Below are 20,057 nucleotides of genomic sequence, written 5' to 3'. Positions count from 1 at the left end.
TAAGAAAAAACACCAATGTACAACTTTATTTTGTTGGTTCACTGAAAATGAAAATAAAAATAAAAATGGATTAAAAAAAAGAAAACAAATTGGTCTTGATTCTAAAATCCTTTATCCAGATATATTTTCTCATTTGGACTCAAGACTTGCATTAATCTATTGACCAGAGAAACTTAAAGGAGGACAAGCACACATACATTTCAAGGTTTCGTTTTAAAGTCCATTTCTTTTATGTTTTCTTTCCAAATTTGCCCCTTTTGTCCTTATTTTTCTTCATCTTCTTGCCTTGCCATTGTTCTTTCTGGTTCAAGCCGCCTTCCAGTTTTCTTTTTTTGTCACTGAGGAAAACAAAAAACAAAGATAAAGTTCATAGCAGTTCATGATCCCAGACAAAATCTCCTTAACCCGAGCTCCAAATATCTTTTCTTACCTTTTTATGCTCACAATAGCTGTGTGTTCGGCTTTTTTCAACACTTGGTCCCATTCCTCGTCATCTCCTCGGATCATGTACCTTCATAAAAAAATTCAGATGTGTAATGAAAATGTGTTTGACAATCACTAAAGGATCACATGAAAACACTGCTTGTATGATACATTTATTTTTTAGAAATTCTTAATTTTATAGTTTAGAAAACTGAATAGGCACAAAAGTCTAAGTTTAAACTCAGTTTTCTTCTTTCCATATTTATCCAGATGTGGAAATGACTCAAATCAAATTCCACACTGTGTAAGAACCCTAAATAAAAAGACCAGTTTAAATAAATATAGTTTGGACATCTTACTTACTCTGAAAGATTCATGTCTTTAATCTTCTCCATGTCAGTTTTGTGTTTCTCCTGGAATTCTTTGGCTGCATCATTCTAAGGGACAAAATAATATTTTAATATGATAACTTGTTAACAATAAATACTGTTCTTTTGAACTCGCTATTCCTCAAAGAATCCTGAGCACTGTTTTCAAAAGAAAATAATAAGAAATGTTTCTTGAGCATCAAATCATCATATTAAAATGATTTCTGAAGGATCATGTGACTGAAGACTGGAGTAATGATGCTGAAAATTCAGCTTTGCGTCACATGTATAAATTTTAAAATAAATTAACATAGAAAAGGTATTTTAAATGTGTAAAATATTTTGTTTTACCCAGCAAAAAATAAGCATTTGCAAGCATAAGAGAGTCAAATACATTTTAAATAATCTTACTGACTCTTATTTTTTAGATCATAAAATAATAATCTAGAGTCTCATACCAGATCTTCATTTAGCGTCTGCGCAGTTGGTTCCATGCTTATGTCTTTGGTGGCCACCATCTCTGCTTCAACTGCTTTCTCCTGAAGAGTGTTGAAGAACTGCAGCAAATATAGAATCAAACAATAACTACACACTGAAACATTACAGAAGAGTAGATCTATGCAGCTGTTTCAGTCAGTGTGTGTGTGTGTAAGACTTGAGAAATTAGAAAATGCCGGGCAGTCTGGTTGAGGAACGACCACTCCCAGAGAAGACAAAGGACCTTTCGGGAAATTAACATTTGAACTCTCTCTTGTGAAGTTAGCATCACCATTTGAGACGCAAGTCTCACCTCAGAATACATCTCTTTCCCTCTTCCCCCACTCCCTCTCTCTCATGCTGAGATCACCTGAAATTCACCCAAAAATCTATATGGTTTAAATGTGAATTATTATCATACAGTTTGGTATCATTTGAAATGTCTCAGTGCGACTGGTACAAAGGTCTCATTCCCAAAGAAGTAAACCAAAAGGCAATAAGGTATTTAAGAGTTTCGAGATAACTCGCACACAGAGGAGGGTGTGTCTTCCAGGCAAACGGCATCCTGCTCTCAAAGGTGTAAACTCAATGCAAATTCCCATTGTTACCAAATGTTTCCATGTAAATCAACCTCTGTCCCCAGTAAGTCTGGGACGGTGATTAATGCAAATTCCCACTGTGAACTCATGTTTACATTTGAAAAGAGGTTTCTGCCTTGGTCTGTCTATATAACGAAATGCAACAAGAGGCTCGTGGCGATTCTGTAACTCAGATCAGCCCGTGATGCTGAGAGTGGCTGAGACTCTCAGCGTCATGTATTTTCTAATGTCAGGTTTGCATCTTTTCTCCTAATTCCAGAGCATTTGATGTTTTGTATTTATTATCTTTGAAATGATTGTGAAATTGGCATGATACATTTACCTGACATAATAAATTGTTACATCTGATTTTACTCTGACTGACTCTGCAATTGTTTTGTCATATTAATGACTAATCTAAGTAAAAGCATCACTTTTAATGATGCTCAGATATCATTAAAACCTTTTTTCATTTATGGAGTCAGATGAAATAACGAGGTAATACATATGAGAAAATGTATTTCATTTAATCTTGTTGTATTGCGGAAAAGGTTAAGACAGTAACATGCAGAAACCTTCACCCGTATTATTGGAAAACCGCCATTGGACCTTTAGTCGGGCTTACATGTGTACGAGAGACAAGGAGAGAGGGCTTGTTTGGTCTCACCTGCACTATTTTACGGATGACCCGGTTGAACAGGCCCATAAGCTGAGAAGCGGGCAGATCAATCGCCTTCTCCAGCTCATCTACACTCTTGTGTTGAAGCCCAATTCCCAACAGTAGAGCCTGAAGAAAGCACACAAACATTATTTACATAACTGTGTTATTTACATAATTTACATACAGTAGTGGCCAAAAGTATGAAGCCACTAAAAGGACATGGTGATTGAAAAAAATATGAAATTGGAGGAAAAAATATATTTCAATGCTTTTGCGTTCGCTCACAAAAGTCTTACGTTCCCAGATAAACTTTGCGTTCACTCGCAAAACTTGTTTGTTCTTTGTGAGCGAAAGCAAAGTTTCTTGACATAGAATCAATTCAAGCTAATCAATGTTTTCAGGATCACTAGAAACACACAGCTAGGTGTGTTTGATCAGGGTTGGAGCTAAACTGTGCAGGACAGTGGCCCTCCAGGACCGAGTTTGAGAAACCCTGCTTTAGGGGCTCTATACAAAAGTGATGTCTGGAAGGAACATTTGTTTTTGATGACCCTAAAAGTTCAATTAAACCATCAACCATGTATAAATTATTTGGAAAACTACAGCTACAGGTTTTATTTTAATATGCCAAAAATAAAACTGCACAGAAACAGAAAGTAGTACACACTGACTATAACATAATCAGTTATTAATATTTTGTTGGACAGCCTGGCCAAAAATGGTCATAATTTGACATATTTTAGTGCGTTATCACAAATAAAACAGCTGACTCCAAGCACATGCATATGCATATATAAATATATATATCAAATATTATACTACTATTATTATTATTATTATTTTTAAAAAATGCATAAATCAAAATATATTTGTATCTTTAATACCTAGTAAAATCACAGGCTATTCTTAAAGATGCATTTTGACTTAAATTCTTATACTTGGACTTAAAGCACACATAGCTGACTTACAGACTGGGCAACAGAAAGCCCGATGTTTCCCAACTGTTTGAGGAAATACATGCGTGCAATAACAGGGATCATGTCCATGATGAGGTGATAGTCCACCATGTTTCTTGAATACATCTCCAAACGCTTCAGGTCGTATGGAGTGAATGTGGCAGCGAGCTCAGCACTGCTGAGAGCTGAAAAGACACAGACGCATGAAAGGTTATCTTTAACCAACACACACACACATACAGCATTTAGTCTGATGAGGTGGCAGATGCGGGCCTGTACCTGGTGGGCTGTCATCCTTAGCGCTCTTGTTCTGCAGGATGTTGAGGGCCAGGGTCGGGTTAAATGTGCTGAACTGGAAGGACAGCAGGGAGAGGAACCTCCGCCGGAAATCTGTCCAACACAAGAAACGTTAGTCTTTGAAATCAGGAATAGTGAGAATTATATATATTATTACACAGCTTTATGGAATAATTGATTCTGATTGGTCAAATGCAGCATTATTCTGAGAGATTGTGCATTCTCACCTTTCCAGAAAGCAGAGAGCCACTGGTTCTGCTCTGTTGACTCCTCAGCGTTGAGCTCCTTCAGCATAATGCAGGAGTGCTCTCCCGTCAGGTCGTTCTACAGGCCACAGAGCATGAGAATGCAAGTTACAAAAAGAAAAACAGCCCTGACAATACAAAAACGAAACAAAATGCGGCATGCTTACCGGAGTCTGTCTTAAATAAACAGGAACAAATCCACCCTTTTTCCAAAATCTGGATGAGAAAGAAAGCAGAGAGATTGAGGAGTTAAGAACATGTTTTGTAATAGTATAACAGTGCAAATAGCACTGTAAAATCTGCTTGTATAAAGCGTCTCACTTGAGTAGTTGAGGAGTGAGACCGTAAGAGACTCCCAGGTAGTCCAGGCTCTCGGCTCTCCTCTCGTTCAGCTTCAACAGCAGCGGCGGCAGGTCTTTCCTGGGAGACACCACTTCTTCCAGAAGACTGACAGCCTGAACATGGACAAGAAGGAAAAATATACACATGGACATGAAGGAAAAATATACACATGGACATGAAGGAAAAATATACACATGGACATGAAGGAAAAATATACACATGGACATGAAGGAAAAATATACACATGGACATGAAGGAAAAATATACACATGGACATGAAGGAAAAATATACACATACTTGCATTAGGTGAGGCTTTATTTTAAGGTGAAGTTGCTACATGTACTTACTATAGTAATAACAGTAAATGATGCATAATTACAAGTACCTAACCCTAAACCAAGCCCTAACTCTATAATAAGTACATGTAGTTCATTAATATTATCTGAGTAAGTGCAATGTAACTACGTCACCTTAAAATAAAGCGTAACCTTACATTATTCTTATTTATCACAGCTTTGGGTTCAGATAATATGCTACTTTATCAGTGAAGTGACATTTATAACTACTGAATTACATAAAGGAAATCTTGAATTATAAATCTTATTGTACATATCACTGCCACAGAGGACTCATTTAGTTCTGATTTTGTACAAAAATGTACAAAAAAAAAGAGCATATAAATTGTAATCAATTCTGCACAGAATAAATCAGAGCTGAGTGATAAACAGTAAGATAAAAAAGAAAGAAAATTAATTCTAGCTAGGACACAAAAATGTTTCTACAAATTACAGTAAATACATTTCTAATGTAACAAACCATTCTAAATTTGGTCACACTAGTTTAGGGTTCAATTATCACTATTAACTACAACTTTTGCCTCAATAAACACCTAATTACTTCTTATTAATAGTTAGTAAGGTAGTTAAGTTTAGGTATTGGGTAGGATTAAAGGATGTAGAATATGATCATGCAGAATAAGACATTAATATGTGCTTTATAAGTACTAATAAACACCCAATATCCTAGTAATATCCATGCCAATAAGCATTTCAAATTAAGTAAATTCTTTTTAGTTTTCAACAATGATAATAATCAGAAATTTTTCTTGAGCAGCAAATCAGCATATTAGAATGATTTCTGAAGGATCATGTGACAGTAATGAGGCTGAAAATTCAGCTTTGTCATCAGGAATAAATTCAAATTTGAAAATATATACAAACAGAAAACAGTTATTTTAACCAAACTTTTGAAAAGTGTCGTATTTTCTGAAATTGCTTCAAAATGTTTAATGTAAAAGGTAAAATACAGAACAAATCTAGTCAAATATGGCCTAATGTCCACTAAAACATGAAGTGCCACACAGACTTCATGAAGATTTCTGAGTGACGATGCAAACAGAGCATTACCTCACTGCTCAAAGATGTAATAGCGCTGGCCGGTGTCTGTTCTTGCTCCTCCAACAGAGGAAACTGGCCCTCATAATACTGTTCCAGAAGCTGCAGAGCACGGCTGCCGTAACCCATCTACAGACGGCACAATCACATGACTGCTCAAACAAGGCAATAATCAAGCAACTTCTATACGCAAGCTGTTCAATAACAGAGACTGAGGGGAAAAGAAAGCCATTTACCCCCTGATAATCAGGATTCACTGCGATACGGACAATCCTGCCTCCAGAGAGGCCTCCGAAATCAGGGTCTTGAAACTAAAAACACAAGAGCATCAGAATTATCCTCTGAAACATTTATTTGACAGTATGGCATAAATAATCTATATACACTATTTTTCATAAGTTTGGGGTCAGTAGGAATTTTTTATGTTAAATGTTTTAAAAAGAAGTCTCTTATGCTCACCAAGGCTGCATTTATTTGATCAAAATACAGTAAAAACAGAAAAATTCTGAAGTATTTTTACAATATGAATAATGTAACTTATTCTTGTGAATTTTCAGCATCATTACTCCAGTCTTCAGTGTCACATGATCCTTCAGAAATCATTCTAATATGCTGATTCGCTGCTCAAGAAACATTTTCAATTATTATCAATGTTGAAAAAAGTTGTGCAGCTTAATATTTTTGTGGAAACCATGATACTTTTTTTGCATTTTTTTTTTTAAACAGAAATCTTTTGTAACATAATAAATGTCTTTACTGTCATTTTTGATCAATTCAATGCGTCCTTGCTGAATAAAAGTATTTATTATACTAAATTAAGAATTTAAGTATTGAAAATACCTTAATGGCCCCAAACTGGTGAACTGTAGTGTAGCTTCATTTTAAATTGGGATTTGTTACCTGTTCCGAAACAGTCCAGGGAATGAGATCACCTGAAGCTTTCTTCCCTCTGGACAAACTGGTGAGGATGGACTGGCGTGAGATCTCTCCTTCCAGACACACCTGAAATAACAGTTCTTTCATTAACAACATAATTCAACTTAGATTTAGCAGTCCTGGAATTAAATATATTTGGCCGTACCTGCACAACTGCTAAGACCTCTGGGAGTGAACTCTGTGTGGGAGGAACAGGGGGCAGCAGGCAGAAGAGATGGTGAGCAGGAGCGTCCGAGAGCAACTGAAGGTCATTGGGTGAATTCTGAGGAGGGAGAGGAGATCGACTTAAAATTGTTTTCCTGTTTAGAGTTTGTGACATTATGTAATGCTCTAATTCAGTGGTTCTCAACCAAGATGACGAAAAAAATATTAAAGGGATCATGACATAAAAATGTGCCTTCATATTTTGACATGTAAGGTCTTTATACCATTAAAACATCCTGCAAGTTTCATAGCTTAAAATATCCTGCTCATTTCCTATGCAATGACCTTAGCCAATCATAACAGTGGACATTTACTGAAAAGCCTTAAAGGAGCAGCGCCTTAAAAACTGATCATTTCAGACAGAGTGAAAGTTGAAACGAATTTTTCCACTAATATATGTTGTTGTTTTTTTTGTAAAAACAAAAACAAAACTTTATTAACAGTATAAGTTAACATCAAGGAACACAATAAAATTATAAAGGATCTATGTTATGACCCCTTTAATAAATTGTTATTTATTCATTTATTAAAATTAATAATACATTTTTAGTATCCAAATAGTATTTAATTTATTGTCAAACGCTTAAATAAAAAAAGAATCAAATTGTAAACTGAAATGTAATTCTTATATAATGTTATAATACAATCAAATACTAAATAATAAAAGAAAACTACAAAAAAAAAAATATCAGGGAGCCTTTAAAAATTGTGTTGGAACAATGAGAGGCGTTTGAGTCAAAAAGATTGAGAACCACTGTTCTAATAACCAAGATATTAATTTACCTTGTAATGTGATGCTACGTAAAGTGCCATGAGGCGCTGAAGGAAGGTCTCAGAAGCTTTGTGATAACAAAACAACGTGTCTCGATTCACATAATAACTGAAATATGGGGTTAAAGAAATCTAACGTCTAGAGAGAGGAGTAAATCTAAGGTAGATGAGAGATGTTTACACACTGTTTTGTGTTATTTTGAGAAATCAGGCATGTTTTTACAAATCTGGTGATTATGATGATGATGATGATGATGGTAAATAAAATCATGTGAAAGACAGGCAAGGCAGCCCACATAAGAGAACGTCATAAAAAGTCATAATTATGACAACAAATTGAGATTTTTCATGTCATAATGACTTACCTCAAAATTTTGACTTATTATTTTTACCAAAGCATGTTTTGTTTTTCTTGTGTGGCAGTAATGGGTTACCATACTAGTGTAATGTTAGCATGAACATAAAAATCCAGTGCTGAATGTAGAAGTCTCGTTTGACTTTCAGAGGATACAGGTCGCACGTCTGGGGTAAAGGGCAGCCGGAAATGATGCGTGGCACACTCAGACAGTCCAAGCACAGCAGTTCATTCAGCCATTTCTCCACATGGTCCCCCTGGCCATAGCGGATAGACTCGTGGAGGGTGACCTCATGAAGGCTTCGTGCTGCAGAGCGCATTTACACATTAAACACATCATCAGTCAGGGGGGGGAAAAAAGTTATTCTTTTTTCCATGTCTTGAATTCTTGTGGCAAGTGAAGAGATATAGAGTGCAACAGTGGGTTCCAGAAGTAAAAACTCCATTCATTTTCTCCATCGGGAAATTGCTTTTTAATGGTAACTTATAATCCTTAAAGGGGGGGGGGTGAAATGCTATTTCATGCATACTGAGTTTTTTACACTGTTAAAGAGTTGGATTCCCATGCTAAACATGGACAAAGTTTCAAAAATTAAGTTGTACGTTTGATGGAGTATTTCTGAGCCAAAAATACTCCTTCCGGTTTGTCACAAGTTTCGGAAAGTTTTTTTCGAGTATGGGCGTGTGTGACGTCAGATGGGGCGGAATTTCCTTATACGGGTCCTAAGGGCACTTCTCCCGGAAGGGGCGCGCGCACACCCGTAGACCAGAGCGAGAGAGCGAAAGCAGTACGCCCATAGACGTCTCTATATAGTATCTATGAGTACGCCCATCAAAGCGCTGTGCTCGGCTTTAGGCAAGTCATCGGCTGCGCTGCCCAGTTCGACGCCGGATTTGCAGATCTTCTAATGCTTAAGGATGGAGCAGTCCCAACGATAAAGGTTCACGGTTGTGTGTTGGAACCGCAGGCGGTGTGTTGTTTGCTATCGCATAAGCACAGCAAGTAAACAACATGATCACGTATAGTTAATGTTGTCATGATTCTTTCGCTCCGCCCACAAGGCACGCCTCCAGCCGCTCGGTTTTTTCCGGAAAGACTCGGTGCAGACTATCTTTCTTTTATAAATATAATAAAACTAAAGACTTTTTGGAGATATGAAGGATGCAATACTACTCCATAGGTACTCAAGATTAACACGAGATTGACTGAAACTGAGTGTTTCACCCGCCCTTTAAAAGACAAATATACTGTGAGCTCTGAGGTTGTTAATCGATGATATTTGCTTCTGTTGAAGCCACCAGCCCGCATTCTCTCAAACAAGCATGTTAAACATTGGAATTCATAGTGAAAAACTAAATTACCCATGATGCTGTAGAGAAAATTCCACCAATCAGAGTCGTGACAAGAAAAACGTACCAATAGAGCTCTTTACATTTACATTTAAAAGCAACTAACAAATGAGGAGAACAATAGAAGCAGTTCAACCGACGAAAGGGCAACAATATTTAAGTGCTGTGACAAGTCCCAGTTAGTCCAGCACAGTACACATGGCAAAGTTGTTTGTTTTTTATAGAAAAAAGAAGATTAGAAATTAGAAAGTGTTAGTATTAATGGGTGTTGGCGAAAAAGATACATCTTTAGCTGTTTATTAAAAACTGAAAAGCTCAAGTTGAGTTATGCAGGTCATTCCACCAACAGGAAACGGTCAAGGTAAAGCTCCGCCCACTTTAGCTCTTTTTAGCTCCCATTAAGCACTGTGAATGACCTAATCAAGTCGGTCTCCTATGCTCTCAAAATACTTAAATATTTGCGTGTGTATATAATCAACATTTTTAAATGTAGTAGTTTTATATTTCACCATCGTTTTTAATTTGGTTATGTTGTTCGCAATGCTTCATGGGATTGTAGTTATTTCCAAGACTGACCTGATTTGTCCTTTACAAATTTGCGTGAACCAATCACAAACTGGCTTATCCACCTGGCGCGCTATTGGTGGGTTTAATCCAATCTAATTCCAGAGCCGTTACGGCTCTGTCCAATTCGTTTTAACCTCTTGACGATGCTCAATGGCTTCTTTTTTGCAAACAAATCGCTCGAGTAGGTGTAAATACCACTAACTTTCATGTTCTTTTTTTTTGCATAACCTGCAAAATTGCTCGATTCCATTGCTGCTTCTGCAAACCACTGATCAACACGTTTGGTTACACATTTCCTGCCTGGAGCTTTCGTGTCGCCCTGCAAAGTATGTCACCCGGATCGTTGGTCTGATTGGTTGAAGGACTATCCAATGGCGTACAGAGTCATTTGAACTATGCCCGTTGATCACACCTCTTGTGCGGTAGAAAATACAGAACAGACTCCCCAGACTAATGTTCAATCTTAAAAGATTGAGCTTGGTCTGGTGATAGCCAGACTAGTTATTTCCCTCAATAAAGCCTCCAAAAATATTATGTACCTTTGTATTTTTGTCCGATTTTCAAATACTTTTTTGCTTCAGATTAAAGTTTGTAACATTATGAATCACCTCGTATGTGGTTTACTCGTTGGTTCATGGCTTTTTAAAATCCCTATAGGAGAAATGAATGGAAAAGATGCTTCCAGAACACAACACCAATGAAAAAGCGGGCAGGCACTGTTTCACTCCATTACATTTCAAAAGCAAAAGGACGTTAGCGGATACCTGCTGCCAGTCTGGCTGTGCTGGTGTTTCTGTTCTCAGCCGAGAGGTTCTGCTGGCTGTCTGCACTCTGCTGTCTCAACTGCTGAATCAGCTTCAGAGACAGAGAGCGACCCGTGCCCTCATAGCTGCATGTGGACATGACGATTACTGCATTGATAATATAGCATTGTAAAAAGATGAAAATGTAGCAGCTCTTCAAATACTGACCCATTGATGGTAGATGCCATAAACACAAGGTACGGCCCCAGTAGCTTCTTCACTAAAGGCAGTGGGATAGCAGCAGCCTCGTCGATGACTAGCAGCTCGGCCTGGCCTAACTTCACCGCATCAGCAGGGTGAATGTACTGCACATTAAAACATCAATGATTATTATAGTTGTGAATGATGCAAAATGCACCATGTGAACTTCTTGTTTCTTAACTTCCAAATATTCTAAAAACATACTTAAGGGGAATAAATTCATTCTAAGCAAAGTCAACACCTGAGACTCCACTATTTAACAAATATTTGCAAGAAATAAAATGAAAATGATGGAAAGGAAATGCAGAGATGGAGGTCGGTATACCTGAATGGTCTGTCGATGTTCCCTGAAGATGTTCACACGAACCACAGCTTTGTTAAACTCTGGGTTCAAAGATTGGATTATTTCATAGTCCATATGTTCCTAAAATTAAAACAAACAAAAAATCTGGTTTGAAGTAGTTCCCTCAGATGTATGCATAAATGTCTGATTTATATTCTCCTACTAGTAGATACATAGTTTACCTATAATCATTTATTTTAATAATTACACATTTTAGCAAATACTAAAGTAATGATCAGTGTTTAAATCGTTAGACTGACCAGGCCAGGGTTATTATAGTTCACAAACTATTAAAAAAAATGTCAATTGAAAAAATAAATAAATGTTGACAAATAAAATAAAATATATAATATAAAAATAAAATGTAAAAACCAAGGCAACCATTTACATTTATTTTACTTCAACAACTATAGACATATAGACATATTAAAAAGTTATACAAATAAAAAAAATAAAAATAAAAATTTAAATTCATATATCCACGGAATCGACATGACATAAGGAATCCATAGACATCAAGATCATGATTCTGACAAAAGGTTCAAGTTATTTTTCAGATCTCATGACCTGTAGGTGGCAGGCACTGTTCTTAAATTTGGCATCAACCCTCTGATCATGGTTCCGATGAAGCCCACCAAGTTTCGTTTCGATTCTATAATAGTTTCTTTATTGATCTCAGTTTTGCCGAGATACAGCCTCTGAACCAATGTAAGATATTGACTGTGATCAGCATGATGAGGAATCAGGTGTACTTCTAGATCAAAGGGTTCAAAAGTTCAAAATGAGAATTTTTTAACTGGTGATGGCGCTATTGAGTTGTCCCAGAAACCCCAAAGTTGGTCATTTTCCTACTTAGGGTTCATAGGGCTGCCACAGACTCCCATTCAGGAGGAATGATAATAAAGAAAACCAATAATTCCAATAGGGGCTACATTAAAGATACTGCACCTGATATTTTTTTCCTTCTATTCAGGCAAAATGGATAAACCCCAAATAATATATTTTAAAAGCAATCATCTGTGAAAAAAACAGGCTTTATGATGCCATCTACTGTGTATTACAGAGGATTGTAATAGATGAGAAGCTCGTTGCAGGGACGGAAAGTCTTGGCCAACCAAATGCTCAGGAAAAAGGGGGTTGCGCTTATTGAACTCGGGGACAAAAATTATAAAATGAGTGAGTACATCTTGAATCCATTTTCCTTATCCTGAATCACTACGGTCCACCTATAATAAGTGTTTATATTGGGACTATTTTAGACTGGTTCGGGTCGTACTGCTGCGGAGTAGCCCAGTACCGGCGTGACTGCTATAGCGCCAAAAGTTAAGGACTAAAATAAAATAAAAAATAAAATAGTATATTAGCGACCCTAAAATACAACTTGTATTTCACCTTGTTCAACTTGTTACTCTGTTTATTAAAAAATGACAGTAGTGCTGCAAGGCACTGCAACAAAGATACCCATGTCTTGCCTCAGAATTGTATAACTGTAAATGTTTAATAATAACTTTAGCTGAAAAATAACTTTATTAAAGAACCGCTATAAAGCCAAAACAATCTCTGTTACCATAAATTATACGTTTACCTCTGTAAAGCTGCTTTGAAACAATCTACATAGTTAAAAGCGCTATATAAATGAGGTTGACTTGACTTGACTTGACTACTCTTATTTACAATAATACACTATTTTAATACAGTCTGGGTCTGGTTGTGACTAGATCATATCTACTGATGTCGATTGATGATTACCTGATACTGGAGGGCATCAAAACCTTTAAATACGAACTCGAACAGCGTGTGCAGATTGTCTGGGCTGGGCGATGTGACAAAGATATTTGAATAGCTGAGAAGAGAACACAAAGTCAATTAGTTATTCATATGCATACAATCCAGTCAGGAGGCAAACATAACAACAAAACGAGCTTATTCATAATCATAACACTGTTCTACATACCCAAATGCAACCGCTGCGGCCATAGCCAATCCCAGCGCAGCAGATTTACCTCGACCGCGGGCAGCAGTGAGAGCCACGGTGCTGCGCAAGGTCTTCTCTGAAATAGCCTCAATGAACTTCAGCACTGCTTTGGCCTGAAGACATAAACACAGGCAAAAATCAGGCCACATTGAACATATCAGCGTCAAGATTTCTAGGAGTTCTTTTGATTTTACCTGGTCCATAGTTTTACAGCCGTCCACTAGAACGCCAACAGGCTGCGTGTCCTGTAAAGACTCCTTCAGGTCCTTCAGCTCTTGTTCCAGAGGAGAAAGTCCCTCATCCTGTTGGCAAAATCAAACCGATTATATTTATGCATTTGGAAGACGCTTTTATCCAAAGAGACTTGCATAGCATTTGAAGGTACACATTTACATTGGTGAAACCCCGGGAATCGAACCCATGACCTTGGCGTTGCAAGCGCCAACGCTCTACTGTTTGAGCTACAGGAAATTCATATAAACTAATTAGCAAACAGAACACTATCTGGTTATGAACCAGGCTTACCTGTGTTTTTGGAGGGACAGGTTTGATGTTGTTAATGTGAGTGGAGACTGGCAGAATGTTGAGTTGGTCATCAATCACGACACATGTCTTGCAGGAGGAGAGAGACAGGATGAATCTGGGGAAAAATATGACAGGCATCATTTCTGCAGTCCTTTCTTTCTCTCAGGATAGTACAATAACAGGTTATGTACTAGGGATATACCAATACCACTTTTTCCAGAGTCTAACACCGATTCTTTCATTTTTGGTACATACAGAGTACCGATACCTGTTTTTTTTATTGCATTTGTCATTTTTTGTTAATATTCAAAATATAATATTTAAATGCATCGGGTCAGAGGAAATAGACTTGTGTACAGCCGTTACTGGAAGCCAGTGATTATAGTTTATAAAGTTATAAATATGGATATTTTTCTTACAAAAACGCATCGCTTCGCTTCAGAAGGCCTTTATTTACCCCCCAGAGCCATACGGATGGATTTATGATGGATGGATGCGCTTTTTTGGGCTTCAAAATCTAAGGTACCATTCACTCCCATTATAAAGCTTGGAAAAGCCAGGATATTTTTGAATATAACTTAAGAGTGTGTTTGGCTGAAAGAAGAAAGTCATATACACCTAGGATGACTTCAGGGTGAGTAAATTATGGGATCATTTTAATTTTTAGGTGGACTATCCCTTTAAGAGATCCCTCCAGTTGTCCAACAAAATAAAAACTTGATGGCTGAATGTTTGAAAATCAAGAAATTAAGACAGAAATATTGGTATTGTAATTAATAAAATACTACTAATATCTAATATGTTAATATTCTTTGAGTGTTTTGTAATGAAATGTCATGCCTCAGAATTGCAGGACCGACCTTTCATTAAACCTTCCAACAACATCCTGGTGAGCCTCTGTCCTGTATCGAGAATGAACATCCTGAAAGAAAACACACATTTAAAAAATATATATTCCCACGAAGATCACCAGCTTCATATTGGCATACAAGCAGTTCAGAGGACATCTACCATCGTCATTGTGTAAAGCTGCTTCAGCGACTTCATAGTCCTCAGAAGAATGACCACAATGCCTCCTCCTTCTACAGTCTCAACAGTCCGAGCCAAGAGGTTGGGAGTGAGCGCTTCAAAGTCCTGGAACAGAAAGTCAGAGGAACTTAACCTTAAACTGTATCATATTTAATGCATACATTTCTAAGACCTTTAGATGAAAACTTTGTTGAAAAACCTCTTGTACACAATGTACTACATGCCATTTTTCAGCAAAAAACATCCTCCTTTTAAGGTTGTGGTTCACATCTTTTTGCTGTGTAATCTGATTTTTTTGTTTTTAAGTAAAGGTAAAAATAACTTTTATATTGTAAGTAATATTTCAAAATGAACACTTACCGAACTAAAGTAACTTTTACTTGATTATCTTTTTGTTTTTAAAAATCATGCTAAAATCTGAGTATCAAATATGATATATGTTAGACATTATTGGAAAATATGGGGTGTGTTCACACTTGAAGTTCTGTTCCGATTGGTTCGTTTGGTCTGGACCAAAAAAAAAAACCATTTAGTCCTGGTCCAGCATTTTTAATACAGGGATGTGTTCTCAAACTGATTGGTCTGGTTTTATTACGCATATTTCGTGACAGAACTTACCGAACATACAAAACGATGCTGTACTCTGGGCTAAATGCGTTTGTTGTATGTGCGTAACCTACATATGATGCTATTATGACCAGCTGAGAACTCATGAAGAGCTTAAAAAAATGTGCAAAGGAGTCAAAACAGCATCAGGAATCCCTCCGTCACACACACAAACGAAGATCTGCTGCGAGTAGATGCGGTTCTGATGCCTGTCCTGGGGTCTCATTTATAAAACTGTGCGTAGGAACCTTACTAAAAGTGTACGTGCGCCCGAAAGCCAAAAAAGGCGTACGCAAAAAAATATTCAGACTTATAAAACCGTGCGTACGCCAGAACCTGCGCAGAATTCACTTTATAAATCCCAGTCAGCGGAAGATTGTGCGCACATGCGTCTCCACCCCGAAATAACCATATATGGAGCTTACAACGCCTAGTTTTACTATGCAGATCCTCATCTGCATATCATTTGCATATGATTATTCATCCACGTGATAACGTTTATTAACAGTACAAGACACATTACATTAATAAAAATCAAGTAGTTGCCTATCCTTGCCTTGTTTTTGAATACATAAATCAAATAGTGTCAAATACATTTCAGAGAAAGTTTTTCTCAATCTTTTCCACTGGCCGAATTGTATTTTTAATTGATTTATATTTTTAATGGAAACAATTATTTGCACGAAACTATTTTCTCAGACAATCTGGTATTATCATGATAAGCAATTATCTCTGTGGTTAAAACATTAAAACAGCACGCCACAGGAAAAGTGTTCAAAAACATCGCATCCACAACAAATATTTCTATTGATTGAATTTGAATATAAAAAATGTTGTAACTTCTCAGTGTTTAACTCCATAATTTGAATGGCATATTTAATCTAAATGTTTATATCAGGAGTAAAACAGTTTAAATCATTATTTTATTTATTTAAACTGTTATTTGCGTCAGTTTCACTAAACGGCCCAGCGCGCTCGCTGGCGCGGACATTTAAGAAGGGATGGATATTTGCTTCAAGTGACAGGCTTGGTGAGTGAAATTATATTTGTATCATCTTTCTGTATATGTTTAATTTTCTTTAGATTTTCTGTCTAAAAGTGACCAAAGACACTTAACTCCAGCTCACCATCGGTGTCGCCAAACTGCTCCATCTCCAAAACGTTCGTACGCATGGGTCAGAGTTTGCGTGCAGGTGCGCAAATTTCCCCGTCAAGTTTGTATTTATAAATAACAACTTATGCGTCGGAAGTGGCGTACGCACATTTGGCGTACGCCACGTTTATAAATGAGACCCTTGAACTGTGATGGGCAGCAGCATCGAGACCATCACAAGAAAAAACAGATATGCTTGAGCATTCTGTGACATTGTGTCCCGTTTTTGCTTGGTTTACGTGTCTTTGGTCCGTGTTGCATTCATATCTCATTCAAACCGCACCAGAGTTTGTTCGGTGCGCACCAGGGTTCGGATGGCAGCGTTCACACTTATTCAAACGAACCGCACTAACAGAGCAATCACACCAGGGTTCGTTTTAATCCAACCAAACATGCCAAGTGTGAACACAACCATAGAGTGACGACATATATTTATATTTTTTATATGCTTTATGTTATTATGCTTAGAATTTTTTTTAAATGTTCGCCATATAAATATCAGCATACTTTCCTCACTGAGTATGATCTCCATATTCTCCTATATCATACTATATGGGCCTTAAAAGCCTGGTGTATCAAATACGATACTAAACAAAAACATTTACACAAAAAAATTATTTTGTCTAACTGTTCATTTCAAAAAATAATTATGACTATTATTTCACAAGTAAAGGTTCTTTACTGGGTTCCACAGTAATATGAAGGTCCTGTCTGAGACGTTTGCCACTGACATTACCTGTAGAACACACATGCCGTAAGTGTTTCCCAGGATCTTGTGAGTCTCGTTGTAGTAGCAGTAGCGGATGTTGGTTGCAGCGACGAAGAGCTCAAATGGATCGTCCTCTTTTAGATTCAGTGTGCCTGTCTTGATCTTCTTCTGCAGCTGTCGCATCCTCTTCTTTCGATTGCTGTAAAGCAACAGATGCATTTCTATCAGCGTTTCTGATAGCACACAATTTTAAACCAGTAGAAAGTCTAGTCAGATGAAAAAGGGTTAATATTGTTTGGGGGGCTAAGATGTACAGATACAGTACCAGTCAAAATTTTGGAAACATACTATTTTCACTGTTTTTGAAAGAAGTGTGTTATGCTCATAAAGCCTGTATGTATTTGACAACAGTAATATTGTGAAATATTATTATGATTAAAATAATGGTTTTCTTTTTTAAATGTACTTTAAAATATAATTTATTCCTGTGATGCAAAGCTGAATTTTCAGCATCATTACTCCAGTCTTCAGTGTCACATGATCCTTCAGAAATAATTCTAATATGATGGTTTGATTTGAAACAGTTGTTCTGCTTACTATATATACTTTTTAGGAACCTGTGATCATTATTCATTGATGAATAAAATTCCAAAAAGAAATTGTATATAACAATATAAATCTTTACTATCACCTTTTATCAATTTAACACATCCTTCCTGAATAAAAGTACTGATTGCTTTTAAAAAACGAAGGAAAAAAAAAGTACTGACCCTAAACTTTTAAACGGTAGTGTATGTCGTTACAAAAGATTTATATTGTAAATAAAATGTTGTATCCTGAAAAAAGTATTACAGGGAGTTATATAAAATATTAAGCAGCACAACTGTCTCCAACATTGCTAATAAATCAGCATATTAGAATGATTTTTAAGGATCATGTGACACTGAAGAATGATGAAAATTCAGCTTTGCTTCACAGAAATAAATGACATTTTAAAGTATATTAAAATTTAAAACCATTATTTCAATTTCACAATATTACATTTACTTCTGTATTTGTGATCAATTAAATGCAGGCTTGATGAGCATAAGAGACTTCCTTCAAAAACATTTAACATAGTAATGTTTCCAAACTTTTGACCGGTACTGTACAGAATAAAAGCTTTGATCATAAAACTAAGCATTTAAAAGACATTATTGGAAGTTATAGTGTGACAGCTGATATTTATATGCATTTTATGCTTGTAGTCTGCTACACTGTTGTAAAGATCTCATTGATTTACACTGCAAGCTATCAGAATTTAATCTTTTAAGTACTTTATGCTATATAAATAACATATTTTTCCTTAGTTTGGGCCTCTGAACACAACAATGAATGAGGTGTTTTGTTTTTGAGCAATCATCATACCTGCTAAAGACAAGCTCCTTCTTGTAGCACCATAACACTGACGGCCGGGCTCTGACTGTGGCTTTAGACAGCATGTGGTGGAGAATGACAACCTGGATGCAAAGTGCACAAATGAGCGAGGCTCTGCAAACGTCTCACATTAGTACAGTAAGAGTATCATTAAACACAGTCATGTCTCACCTGATCTTTTCCACGATCGCCAACTATAACGAACATCGACCGATGGTGTTGTGCGACGCCGTTTTCTATCTGGACACGAATGCGATTGTCCACCTTCTTTCGAAAAGTCGCCATTGTTTCGAAACTGCACCCTGTCACCACGAACACAATAAAGTCAGTTTTACATGGTGAAACGAAGTAAACACTGTAACTGTTAGTTCGAGCAGAGACATTAAACACATTGTACACAACGCGCACAGACAAAATGCTCTATACGTTTGTTCATATCATAGGGCATACCTTAAATGTTGTATCGATAAAGCAAAACAAACTGTTTGGATACTAAATACAACTTTCTGGAAATAAAACTACGCCTCATTTACAGTAGACTATCATGCTCGTGTATTCACGTGGGGAAGCTTCGGCGGAAGGACCCTGAAGTCATGGACCCCAAAACAGACATATAGCTGTCCGTGAAAGCGCCTGCTCAGAATGACAGAAAAGCGCGATTTGGATTTACTAAATTAAGGCTTGTTGATGACATTACCTAAAGAGATTGTTTAAATAGTCTATGCTTAAAACGTAAATGTAACGTACTTAAAAAAAAAAGAAAAAGAAAAAAAAGTAGGTTGCTACATTATGCTGTCAGAATTGTCAAGCAAGTGATTTATCATTGTGGGAGTTGTAGTCTTTCTGTGGTAATTTCTACAATTTCTGGAAAAAAATAAAACTAATTTGTGTTTATATAGATTTGTGCCTTGTTGTCCACATAGCGTGTACACATTTTGTTGCATTCATGGTTTTTAATGTACTGAACGTATGTGTCATAAACAAGAAGTTCTACATAAGCTGTCCAAAACTTCTTAAACACTCAGGATTTTCCTCTCTGCAGAGTTTATGACCATTAATCAGCTACAGAAAGAAAATTTTACATTTTGTTATTAGAGTTCAATGCTATAAAGAAAATAAGAGACATTCAAAATGGTATACAAAGTTTCCTGGAAAAAAAAAAAATATTTCTTGTATGTACAAGACTTGTACTTTTAACATTAAAAGTTAATTGTTCAGATTTGTGTCTTTTGAAGGATGTAACCAAATGGTAGTTCTTCTAAGGTCTCTCAGGTTGGACAGCTGTCCAATAACTGCATTAGTATGAAAATTCATTAGAATGCCTAATATACTGACATTAGCCAAATGTGAAACTTGACTATTTGTGATAAAA

The 20,057-nt window shown here is 36.6% G+C and overlaps 1 protein-coding gene across 1 annotated transcript; it reads right to left on the bottom strand.

Annotated features, from left to right (window-relative positions):
* On the bottom strand, nt 1-19,310 carry nat10 (N-acetyltransferase 10). The gene is made up of 29 exons (XM_084409031.1): nt 19,136-19,310; nt 18,857-18,987; nt 18,677-18,768; nt 17,297-17,468; nt 14,784-14,906; nt 14,633-14,694; nt 13,773-13,887; nt 13,442-13,549; nt 13,227-13,360; nt 13,022-13,115; nt 11,255-11,353; nt 10,897-11,033; nt 10,690-10,814; nt 8,165-8,315; nt 7,666-7,762; nt 6,824-6,940; nt 6,643-6,744; nt 5,979-6,053; nt 5,755-5,871; nt 4,327-4,460; nt 4,173-4,221; nt 3,988-4,084; nt 3,743-3,853; nt 3,476-3,648; nt 2,514-2,633; nt 1,250-1,348; nt 787-860; nt 431-511; nt 1-338 (listed from the first exon to the last, which is right to left on the bottom strand). The coding sequence occupies exons 2-29, from the start codon at nt 18,968-18,970 to the stop codon at nt 230-232; spliced, it is 3,081 nt and encodes a 1,026-aa protein (XP_084265157.1). The 5' UTR covers nt 18,971-18,987; nt 19,136-19,310; the 3' UTR covers nt 1-229.
* Nucleotides 19,311-20,057: the final 747 nt, after the last annotated feature.

Source organism: Rutilus rutilus, assembly GCF_951802725.1.
Source record: "Rutilus rutilus genome assembly, chromosome: 5".
In the NCBI taxonomy this organism is placed as follows: Eukaryota; Metazoa; Chordata; class Actinopteri; order Cypriniformes; family Leuciscidae; genus Rutilus; species Rutilus rutilus.
This window is presented reverse-complemented; position numbering and strand designations above follow the sequence as displayed.

Bases quoted from the DNA above. Each gene is read 5' to 3' on its own strand.
- nat10 (XM_084409031.1), bottom strand. From the start codon at position 18,970: ATGGCGACTTTTCGAAAGAAGGTGGACAATCGCATTCGTGTCCAGATA. The intron at 13,550-13,772 runs GTAAGCCTGGTT...TTTTGCCAACAG, and splicing joins CTGTCCCTCCAAAAACACAG to GATGAGGGACTTTCTCCTCT. The intron at 4,461-5,754 runs GTAATGCTCTGT...GTCCATGTTCAG, and splicing joins TTACATCTTTGAGCAGTGAG to GCTGTCAGTCTTCTGGAAGA.